Genomic DNA, 12,246 nt, shown 5'->3' with positions numbered 1-12,246 from the left:
AATAGAGTGGGTATGGTCATATACTTGAATGAAACCGCAAACTACTTGGTATACATAGCAATACCTTGCACACCTCAAAAGGTGTCCCTTTTAGATTGGAAAGATTGCTAGCATGACTTTCCCATGACTGTATTTTACAAAAAACATGGGGGATGGGGAGTCTTTTAAAAGGCATTGCATTTTTCTATACAATTGGAAGACTAGGGCGTACACTATGACCCTGTACAGTGGTACCTCAGGTTACATACGGTTCAGGTTACATACGCTTCAGGTTACAGACTCCACTAACCCAGAAATAGTACCTCAGGCTAAGAACTTTACCTCAGGATGAGAACAGAAATCGTGTGGCGGCAGCAGGAGGCCCCAATAGCTAAAGTGGTGCTTCAGGTTAAGAACAGTTTCAGGTTAAGAACGGACCTCCGGAACGAATTAAATACTTAACCCGGGGTACCACTGTCCATGGATGCATTCTACACACGTTTCCTTCAGATACCACAAATTCAGGCCATTTATAGCTTTACTGGTTAATTTCAGTGCTTTTATTTGGTTCCTCTGCCCCGTGGATCCACAGATAATGAGGCGACGCTGATCAGAGTTTGCAGCACCACGGATAGCTCCAAGCAAGCAACTCTGTTTCCAACTAGCTGCTCTAGTTGACTAGCTTTGGTTAACTGGAAGCAGAAGTGAAAGCTTCTAAGCACCTCCTCATTTGCTAACCTGGAAGGAGGCTTGGATTGTCCACATTACACTAAGCCATGAGTTACTGTTTCAAACTTGGATCCCCGGCTGCTGTTGGACTACAAGTCCCATCATCCCTAGCTAGCAGAGAGGGCTTTTCCAATTAATGCTTTAAAACTGGGATGTCTAACTTGTCGACCGTGATCGACTGGTCGATCCCCGGATGATCGTGGTCAATCACGGGATCCCTGTTGATTGCTGGTAGTGATAAGCAATGGAGTGAAAGTCCCTGGCCACCGTCGCTCTTGTCCTCTGTTGTGTCAAATGGGTGTTTTGCCGACGAATTAGAAAACGAAAGCAGTCGTTATTGCTGCATTGTTGTTTTAGGTGAGCGATGTCTCCCTCCCCCCAATATAAAGCTAAACATGCTTTGCTCCCCCCCTAAAAAAAGGTAAACCACTTTCCCTTTGCCCCCCCCAAAGGTCAACAACTCAACAACTTTGGGTCCCCCGCAAAAGGGGGAGTAGATCGCATTCTTTTGGGAGTTGGACGTGCCTGCTATAAAACATGTTGTGCCACCTCCCTCTCCCTGTTAAAATCCCTCTTAAATATATATGTGTGTGTACCAATTGGTTTTTATCGATACATCATTGATGTTCTTTTGGTTGTTATCCTATTCTTATGTTCGTATGTTGCACACCACATTGTTATATATTCTGATAAGTGCAGTTTGCAAATATTTAAATAAGTAAATATATATATGAGAATTCGGTTGCAAACTTGTGTACTTACCGGGGAATGCACTGCTGAAATCAGCAGAGCTTGTGTCTAAAATAAAAGTATACAGTGGTACCTCGGGTTAAGAACTTAATTCATTCCAGAGGTCCGTTCTTAATCTGAAACTGTTCTTAACCTGAAGCACCTCGGGTTATATACGCTTCAGGTTACAGACTCCGCTAACCCAGACATAGTACCTCGGGTTAAGAACTTTGCTTCAGGATGAGAACAGAAATCATGCTCTGGTGGCGCAGCAGCAGCAGCAGGCCCCATTAGCTAAAGTGGTGCTTCAGGTTAAGAACAGTTTCAGGTTAAGAACAGACCTCCGGAACGAATTAAGTACTTAACCCGAGGTACCACTGTACTTTGCCTTCATCTTCCATCTTTAATGAAAAAAATTGCAGGGCACCGACACATTGAATTGGGTCCATGAAACAGGCTGGCAAGTAATGGACCCGCAACTGCATGTTGGATCAATTGCAGTTTCTGGGCATTCTTTGCAAGCGGCTACATGTAGGCAACATTGTAGTAACTCAACATAAAGGTTAACACTGCATTATTATTATTTATTAATAATTAGGACTTAGGTGGTAGACTCACTTCATAGCAAGGATATGGTGATTTAAGAATGCCCAGAAAGATTTAAGCATGCATATGAAACATGTTAGGAGAATTCTGTGCCTCTCTGAAAAAGCCCAGTGGAAGCCCATTTAACAGTAATCATTGCAATATCCCTTATTTTGTGAGCAGGCCTGAAATTTTAAGAGAAGTAAATCGCTATTAAAACAATGAATTTTACTTTGTTGTTGTTGTTGTTGTTTCAAAGCCAGGTAACTGGAAAAGAGCACATAGTGGTTGGTAAAAATAATGTTCACATTGACCTTTCCTCCCCTAAAAACAAACAGATGGCGCCCTATTGGCAAGTGAAATGAAGAAGGAATTCGCATCTTTATTAGAGGAGATGGTGGATTTAGCAAATAATCTTCCTGGCACTTTTGTACAATCTACAAACGTTCAAAGGTTAGGTCTTGTTTGCTTTATCAGTTCAAATTAATGGTATTGTGTTCTTTCTCAGAACATTAATGATCTAATTCAGTGAGTGCACTATTTGTATGTTTATGAAATCATATAACTTAAGTGGGCTTGATAAAACAAAACCATAGACAGGCCTTCTTTACTTCCACCAGGACGTCTGTACTTGCACCGTAGCTTTTTGGGCCTTATTTCTTACTACCTTTCTGTTTACTCCTTAAAAAATATTTTTAAGAATGTTGGGAGACCCCCTGAATATATTTTATAGAGCATCAAGAAATATTTCATGTGTTGTTGCCTTTTAAGGTGTGCTTGCCTGGATTGCAGGACAAGTGTTTTTTAATTGTGGTACCCAGATTATAAGAGTTGTACCCCTGCCTCTTCTGAACTGTGAAAACATCTTAATTTTGTCTGACTTAGTCTGAGCTACTTAGTCTGATCCTACTAAGAAAGGGGAGTGCATTTAGATCAGACCAAGAATACATCCAAGTTTGCTTTAACCCTCTTTGGATAAATCCATCAAGCCCATTTTGAAGCTTGCTCTGCCATTTTGACATTCTTTAATAGAGCTGCAGAAATTTTGGCTGCCATGTCAGAAAACTTCAAGGCTTTCAGAAGAGAGCTGCTTATTGAGCCTACCTTCCGGATGGAGCTGGGAGATACTACAGATTCAGAAATGATCTGCGGCAATGAAGAAAAAACTGAAATGTCAGACTTGACTTCCAAGGTCACTTCTGAGCCAATCGATCGTGTGGGTCACAAACTAGTCCAAAAGGAAGCCCTAATGGAAGGTGAATCAGAAATTTATAAGAAAAAACACGTAGATGATGCTTCAGACAGTGGACCTAAAGCTGTGGTGCAAGAATGCTTAATGTCGCTAGATATAACTGAATATGAACTTCAAATGTTGGAGCGTCAGGCTGAGGAGGAGCTGCTAAGTGAAATGGCTTGTATGTCTAAGGTGAGTCTATCTGGATAACGGTCTAAGAAAAGTAGTACAGTGGAACCTTGGTTGTCGAACGCTTCAGAAGCCAAACAATTCAGAGCCCGAATGTCGACAACCCGGAAGTGAATGCTTCTGTTTTTGAACGATTTTTGGAAGTCAAACGGCTTCCGAGCTGCGTTTCTCCATTTTTTTCGATGGATTTTGCTGACCGCAGTTGTGCCTCGGTTGTCAAACGGTCTTCCAGAACAGATTGCGTTCGACCACCGAGGTTCCACTGTAATGTTTAATCTATTAACAACCAGATATTTCTCCCAGATTTCCGTAGGGCTGCAACAACTGAAGCAGTATTGTATGAGAGGTGGGTGGGGTCTGCTTGCTTCTAGAAATCTGAGAAACCTCTGTTTTCTCCTGTGACAAAATATCAGACTTTTAAACCCCTCTCCTAACTCAGTAATAAGGCTCTGCATAACTCTTCTGGTGTTACAAGGGTCTCCAGCATTTTGGGGAGAAAGTGCTGTGAGCATGAGCCACACATGACTACTATGGTGCGTGGTATAACACAAAGTGGCTGTTTGGGGGATGGCATAGACAGAACTACAAAATAACTCAGAGTCGGTCACGACTGGACCTAATGGTCAGGGATCCCTTTACCTTTACCTTACTGGTGGAGGTTAGTTGGAAAGCCAGTGCAGTTATCTCCCGCTTGGACTACTGCAATGCGCTCTACGTGGGGCTACCTTTGAAGGTGACCCAGAAACTACAACTAATCCAGAATGTGGCAGCTAGACCTGTGACTGGGGGTGGCTGCCGAGACCACATAAGACCTACATTGACTCCCAGTACGTTTCCGAGCACAAATCAAAGTGTTGGTGTTGACCTTTAAAGCCCTAAACGGCCTCGGCCCAGTATACCTGAAGGAGCGTCTCCACCCCCATCGTTCTGCCTGGACGCTGAGATCCAGCGCCGAGAGCCTTCTGGCGGTTCCCTCATTGCGAGAAGCAAAGCTACAGGGAACCAGGCAGAGGGCCTTCTCGGTAGTGGCGCCCGCCCTGTGGAATGCCCTCCCATCAGATGTCAAAGAGATAAACAACTACCTGACATTCAGAAGACATCTGAAGGCAGCCCTGTTCAGGGAAGTTTTTAATGTGTGACATCTTAGTGTATTTTTGGTCTTTGTGGAAGCCGCCCAGAGTGGCTGGGGAACCCAGCCAGATGGGCGGGGTACAAATAATAATAAATTATTATTATTATTATTATTATTATTATTATTATTATTATTATATTTATTTATTTATTTATTTATTTATTTATTTATTAATTATAAAATGATACAGACATGCCCCTTGCCCTCCCCACCTCAGTTGCCCTATCAATAGGGGGAAAGGCACAAACATCAGCCACTGTCATGTTTGCTCACAGAGAGAAGCAACAGCAAAATAGAAACTGCGCTCACTTTGAAATGTTCCTTTTAGGAATCAAGCCATCGCGAGGATGAAGAGGATTCTCTTTGCACCATTGAAGATGATGATGAACTTGAAATGGAGATGCTTAAAGTAGGTGTTTGAAAATCTACTTATCACTTTTTAAAGTGCTTTCAGAAAACATTTGATAATGTCTCTGTTAAATATCAGGTACAAGTACAGTGGTACCTCGGAAGTCGAACGGAGTCCGTTCCGGAAGTCCGTTCAACTTCCAAAACGTTCAGAAACCAAGGTACAGCTTCCGATTGGCTGCAGGAAGCAGTGGAAGCCGCGTCGGACATTCGGATTCCAATGAACGTTTGCAAACCGGAAAATTCACTGGCTGGGAACAGTATTTTACTGTGTGCACATTTTTGCTGCTTTTAATAAATGGGACACGGGTGGCGCTGTGGGTTAAACCACAGAGCCTAGGGCTTGCTGATCGGAAGGTTGGCGGTTCGAATCCCCGCAACGGGGTGAGCTCCCGTTGCTCGGTCCCTGCTCCTGCCAACCTAGCGGTTTGAAAGCACACAGTGCAAGTAGATAAATAGGTACTGCTCCGGCAGGAAAGGTAAACGGTGTTTCCGTGCGCTGCTCTGGTTCGCCAGAAGCGGCTTAGTCCCGCTGGCCACATGACCCGGAAGCTGTATGCCGGCTCCCTCGGCCAATAAAGCGAGATGAGCGCCGCAACCCCAGAGTCGGCCACGACTGGACCTAATGGTCAGGGGTCCCTTTACCTTTACATTTTTAATAAAGGCCCACGGAGGCATTGGCATTCTGATTAGAGAGGCAGAAAAGCAGCTATGTCGCCTAAATGAAAGTGAGAACGTAGCATGTTTTGGGGAACCGGTGCTGGAAGTGTGTCAAAGGTCCCTGCATGGGGAACCACTTATACAACAAGGTCTCAGTTGCTCGTGCTGCCCCCTCCCAGAGAGATTATGGTAATTCAGGGTTTACAGGAATAGTAAAATACTGTTATGAACAGTAAAATTCATGGAAAACTATAAGGGAAAGGTCCAATCCCACCCCGGTCCTGTTGTTGATGGATAAAAATTGTGTATTTTTTCTAGAGGGTTCTTCTACATTAGTTTTTTTGTGTGGATGGGGTGGGAATTGCATTGCCGGGCTTTAACTTTCTGGCTGCTGGCTGCCTCACCTTGCATTCTTGGGGTCATTGGATCCCAGTCAAGGCTTGATTTTGCTGAGTATCAATTACTGGAGTATCTAGGGTTCTCCTGGTGCTCCCTGAGCTAATTAGTTTCTTTCTGGCTAGTTACCGTATTTTTCGCTCTATAAGATGCACCAGACCACAAGACGCACCTAGTTTTTGGAGGAGGAAAACAAGAAAAAATATATTCTGAATCCCAGAAGCCAGAACAATAAGAGGGATCGCTGCGCAGCAAAAGCAGCGATCCCTCTTCCTGTTCTGGCTTCTGGGATAGCTGCGCAGCCTGCATTCGCTCCATAAGATGCACACACATTCCCCCTTACTTTTTAGGAGGGGAAAAGTGAGTCTTATAGAGCAAAAAATACGGTAGATTTTAATTTTCAATTATTTATTTAAATACCCACCATACAGAGACGCTCTGAAGCTTGGTTATATTGAGATAAGGAAGCAAGGGTTGGAATGGGTTGTTAAGCATCCCTATCATGTATTTGGGTTGCTTGTCCGTTCATAGCATAACAGAGATAATTGTCTTGAATTTGGCTGGGAAAAGTTAGAAATCCCAGGGACGAGGCTTGAGCCTCTTCCATTTTCTCACGATGTCTGTTACAAAATAACGTCTGCTGACTTTTAAAAATAATAATTTACTTTTCTTTCAGCTGTCTGTTTTTTCCAGTGTATGAGCATGTTTTTGTAAATGTGTTGCTTTTTGGAATAAATAAGTTGTTTTTGAGAGAGAGGTTTTGTAAATAGAGAGAGAGAGAGAGAGCGTGCTAGCTCTTGGTCATGTGCTTTGCCTGGTTGTATTTCCTCCACTGAAGAAGTTTGTATTTGGTATACAGTGGTACCTTGGGTTAAATACTTAATTCGTTCCAGAGGTCCGTACTTAACCTGAAACTGTTCTTAACCTGAAGCACCACTTTAGCTAATGGGGCCTGCTGCTGCCACCGTGCCGCTGGAGCCTGATTTCTGTTCTCATCCTGAAGCAAAGTTCTTAACCTGAAGCACTATTTCTGGGTGAGCGGAGTCTGTAACCTGAAGCGTATGTAACCTGAGGTACCACTGTAGTATGTTTGACTGGTGCCATTGAGAAAATGTTTGACAAGCAAGAATAGACTTTTAATAACAGTAAATACTGGTGCAGTTTAGCAAAATGAAATGCTGCCTCTTCTCCTGTGCCTTAACAGCAACTGGATATGAAGAAATCAAGGAGCTGGAGCTTTTTCTTGATGGGCAGATAAAGTGATAGAACTAATTGCAACTTTTCCCACCAGCCAAGTTTCTTTGTACTGGACTGTTATTTTTACAGCCTAGAGTCATTCTATTGATAGGGTTTATGAGCTCATTAACTAAATTAAAAAACAAACCAAACAGGTGTGATCAAATGTAACTTCACTCCAGCATCTTAGCTACCTCTGATTTATTTGCATCTTTTGATCTAAGAGTGTGTTAACTTGTCCAATCTCTTCTCCAGTCCTTAGAAGAAATAGACAAGCACAATAAAGATTTCACTGATTCGACCCTGGATAAGTCCAAGAGGCAAAATGAACTCACTGTAGATGATAACGATGAAGATGAAGGCATTGAGGAAGAGGAGGAAAGTTGGGGTAAATAGTTTTTTTTAATAAAAAAAACCACTTTAAAAGTTTGTTTAAATATATCCAAAGAACCACCTATCTAGTTCTGCACTTCAAAGGGAACTTGTATTTCTCCAAAGAGAAGCTAAGACAAACCTCCAAGTTTCAAGAGCAATTTATAATAAAGAATGGGGAATCTGCTGTTTAGGGATGGTGAGGAAACCAGAATTCTCACTGAGGGATGCCTACAATAGTTAGTTAGACCCCAGTCACTATAATAAGTTAAAATGGGGACCTAGGTACAAGAACTGCTTCTCATGACTTCACTAGATTTTGTACATTTTTAGCTCTGAATCTTGTGTTTTCTGTGTTTTCAAAGATTCCTACTTGCCTAGACCCAACGATAAACAAATTGCTTGCCTAAAGATGTATTTTGGACATGCAAATTTTAAACCGTAAGTTTTGTTGTTTTCCTTTCCTATACACAACAATAGGAAGGGATCTGTGCTTTGTATTTACCACATAAACATGCCGTATTTTTTGCTTTGTAAGACTCACTTTTTCCCTCCTAAAAAGTAATGGGAAATGTGTGTGCGTCTTATGGAGCGAATGCAGGCTGCGCAGCTATCCCAGAAGCCAGAACCGGAAGAGGGATCACTGCTTTCGCTGCACAGCAATCCCTCTTGCTGTTCTGGCTTCTGGGATTCAGAATATTTTTTTTCTTGTTTTCCTCCTCCAAAAACTAGGTGCGTCTTATGGTCTGGTGCGTCTTACAGAGTGAAAAATACGGTATATCCTCGTGACAGGTCCCTTGCCCCAGCTGTAGATAGAGTAGAATAGAGCTGAATAGAGCTCACCATATGGGTTGCGACCAGCATGCATAGTGCAGTGGTCTTTAAGCTGTGTTGCTTGGAGCATATGGTGGGCTCTGCAATGATGAGATCAGTGCTGGTGGAGTGGGCTCCCTGAAAACAGTGGGCAAGTTATCAATCCCCCTGTGCAGTGCACAGGGCCAGGGGAGTGTTGTGTTAGGTGTCTTCTAGGGCACACTCATGGTGCAAATGAGATGATAGTGGCTTGGCCAGTGGAACTGGAACCAATGGGATCCTTTGGAGGTGGACATCTGGACTATCTGCATGCATAGGCGGGCAGGGACAATGAGGAATTGACTTGTTGCAAAGGTGACATGGCTGGCTGGATGTTTTCGTGATAGAAGGCAGAGGAAGGGAGATACCAAGGAGAACAATTCCTTTAGCTCTGCTCTATTCCGAATTCCTTAGCTGGAATAGCTCAGTCAATAGAGCATAGAAGACTCAGCTTTCTGTAAAAAGAAACCTGTATGTTGCACATGGGGACGTGGGTGGTGCTGTGGGTTAAACCACAGAGTCTAGGACTTGCCGATCAGAAGGTCAGTGGTTCGAATCCCCGCGACGGGGTGAGCTCCTGTTGCTCGGTCCCTGCTGCTGCCAACCTAGCAGTTCGAAAGCACCTCAAAGTGCAAGTAGATAAATAGGTACCACTCTGGCGGGAGGGTAAACGGCATTTCCGTGCACTGCTCTGGTTAGCCAGAAGCGGCTTGGTCATGCTGGCCACATGACGCGGAAGCTGTACGCCGGCTCCCTCGGCCAGTAAAGCGTGATGAGCACCGCAACCCCAGAGTCGGCCACGACTGGACCTAATGGTCAGGGGTCCCTTTACCTTTATGTTTCACATGAGAGAGTGAATGCTAAGTTGCTGAATAAGACTCAAATGAGAGTTGAACGTTTTGTGTCATGTTTTTCCTTAACTTCAAGGGTCCAGTGGAAAGTGATCTCTTCGGTTTTGCAAGACAGAAGAGACAACCTTGTTGTCATGGCAACTGGTGAGCTGCATATATTTTTTCCACAGGATGTCTTATGAGGGGTAAACCCATGAAGATGACTTCCTGAGAGTGTTAGGGTGTAGCGATATGAGTGGTTGTTGCCCCATTGGGCGGATAAAATGCCATGGATATCTTTGGGTTGGGAGTCTCTAAGCTTTTTGGATGCCATGGTTTGGAGTCCTAAGCACTGCAACTTTAAGGAAGCTCATGAACTTTGATGTTCTCTCCTACACCTGTTCCTCACTGCTCCATCTTTGAAAGGTCAGGAAGCTGTTGGTATGGCATGGTGGAAGTTCAGAGTACCTGTTTCGGGTCAGTTTCCCCTTCTTTCTACAGCCTCCACATTTTCACCCCCCCCCTTTAGGACAGTAATAATAATAATTTATTATTTATACCCTGCCCATCTGGCTGAGCTTCCCCAGCCACTCTGGGCGGCTCCCAATCAAGTGTTAAAAACAGTACAGCGTTACATATTAAAAACTTCCCTGAACAGGGCTGCCTTAAGATGTCTTCTGAATGTCAGGTAGTTGTTTATCTCTTTGACATCTGATGGGAGGGCATGCCACAGGGCGGGCGCCACTACCGAGAAGGCCCTCTGTCTGGTTCCCTGTAGCCTCACTTCTCGCAATGAGGGAACCGCCAGAAGGTCCTCGGCTCTGGATCTCAGTGTCCGGGCTGAACGATGGGGGTGGAGACGCTCCTTCAGGTATCATACTTCCAGTATTTAAACCAGACTGTGTGTTGCGACACGTTAGTATGTCGGCTGCACTGTGTAGGTATGTCACGCGAACGCTGCCTGTGCTCCTCCCAGGGCTGGAAAGGGTTTAGTTTAACCTCCAGTTTGCTAGTAAAACTGAATTACTGTGTTGCGAAATGATGCATGTCTAAAAAGTGTGTCACCAACATGAAAAGTTTGGAAAGCTCTGATTTAGACAATACTAAGTTATTAGCTAACTAGGCAACATAGTGCCAGAATTGGTGTTAATATGCTCAGACCGCTTTGTTCCTATCGGCATTCTTGCTGCCACATTGTGCACCAGCTGTGTAGCCGCATGTACATCTTATTCTATTATTCTGATCTAGAGGTCGCTGGAACAAAGAGGACTGAAGCTGATTCATTAAATTCCGTGCCAGTTTTAGCCTTGCTGTGATTTTCTCTACATCTGTAAAATTTTAATTTGAAGTGTTGTAGAAGGTCCTTATTAGTACTGACATAGACATGAGAATAAACCCACTAATACACTAATGTCATTATATACATCTGTGTCTCTATAAAGACTGATAACAAACTAGGGAGGTTGAGGAAAGGAAATGTTGTTTTCCAATGAGATTCCCTTATCATTCAAGATGTGTTCATTCAATATATATTATTTCAGGATACGGGAAAAGTTTGTGCTTTCAGTTTCCACCAGTTTATACAAGAGGAATTGGAATAGTAATCTCTCCCCTTATTTCTTTGATGGAAGACCAAGTACTACAACTTGAGTAAGTCTAGGCCTGCCGTGAAGAAATGGGCTTGTCTTCATTTTATATATTGTGATTCTGTGTCTATATGATGAAAGCAGCCCTAAAAGGTGGCCTAAAACATATTTTAAACCAATAAATCGGAAGACCTGTTGTCTTTTCCCAGCCGCATCAAACTTTGAGGATATGTTTGTCTCTGGTTTTTTTAACTGTAATCCACAAAATGTCCAAACCTATCAAAAAAGTGTAGCGTAAAACAAATGTAGCACCTTTTCTCTCTTAGAGGTGCCGTCTTCTTTCTTTTCTTTCCTTCATTGCAAAAGAGCTGTTCCTGGGTCTATTTTTTTTTAAAGCTTCTTTAATAAAAAGAAATGAACTAGAAGGTTTTATATTTCCATAGCAGAGAATTTCATTTTCTAAGACATACAATGTCACAACCATGCATCGGATGTCCCAGAGACGCATATCCTTAATGTAGTGTTGAACTGGAAATGTGCATGAGGAAATGCGCCAGTTTTATCTCCCACCCCACTGCACCAAAATCCCTTTTCGGATGTGACGTTGGAAGTTCAATTGTTCCTCTACATATACAGTGGTACCTTGGGTTACAGACGCTTCAGGTTACAGACTCCGCCAACCCAGAAATAGTACCTCGGGTTAAGAACTTTACCTCAGGATGAGAACAGAAATCGCGCGGTGGCAGCGGGAGGCCCCATTAGCTAAAGTGGTACCTCAGTTTAAGAACAGTTTCAGGTTAAGAACGGATGTGGTGTTTGCGCTCCTGGGTAGGTGACATCATGCTGGGTCATAAGGAAAGGGTTAAATGAATGTGAATTGATTGGCCAGTGGGAACCCAAGGGGAGGAGTTAGAGTTGGAGTTGTTGAGGAGTCAGTCGGGTGTTAGAGAAGAGAGAGGGAGGATAAGTCTGTGGGTTGGGATAGTTTGATGTGAGAGAGTGAGAGAATCTGTTAAGAGGAGTCAGATAGACAGTTGGGATAATCAGTTAGAAGTTATTAGGAAGGTATAGGCTGGTAAAGAAACTAAGATTAAGAAACTGACAAGAAAAATTATCTGAAACCATAAACTTGTTAACGCTTATAAAATAAACTTGTTTATTTGGTTTGATGTTAACAACTGTCTGGACTCCGTGTGTACCTGAAGAGAAATGGGTTGGTGGCAGTGGGGAAACAATCACAGTGGTGGCACAGGGATCAATAGACCATCAAACGTCCGGGGACCCTGTGTGATCGCCACAACGGACTTCCAGAACAAATTAAGTTCTTAA

At 43.3% G+C, this 12,246-nt stretch overlaps 1 protein-coding gene across 1 annotated transcript in view; it reads left to right on the top strand.

Moving 5' to 3' along the window:
* The window catches only part of WRN (WRN RecQ like helicase), a 62,934-nt gene that overhangs the window by 9,324 nt on the left and 41,364 nt on the right, over window positions 1–12,246 (top strand). The window contains exons 8-14 of the mRNA XM_083592837.1: window positions 2,361–2,475; window positions 3,055–3,448; window positions 4,906–4,986; window positions 7,533–7,665; window positions 8,015–8,090; window positions 9,429–9,496; window positions 10,873–10,981. Of these exons, the coding sequence (XP_083448963.1) occupies window positions 2,361–2,475; window positions 3,055–3,448; window positions 4,906–4,986; window positions 7,533–7,665; window positions 8,015–8,090; window positions 9,429–9,496; window positions 10,873–10,981 (976 nt within the window). The remainder of the gene's footprint in view (window positions 1–2,360; window positions 2,476–3,054; window positions 3,449–4,905; window positions 4,987–7,532; window positions 7,666–8,014; window positions 8,091–9,428; window positions 9,497–10,872; window positions 10,982–12,246) is intronic.

Source organism: Podarcis filfolensis (genome assembly GCF_964270895.1).
Source record: "Podarcis filfolensis genome assembly, chromosome: 17".
NCBI classification, from domain to species: Eukaryota; Metazoa; Chordata; class Lepidosauria; order Squamata; family Lacertidae; genus Podarcis; species Podarcis filfolensis.
Note: the sequence above shows the minus strand (reverse complement) of the source record. Positions and strands in the feature narration are given on the sequence as shown.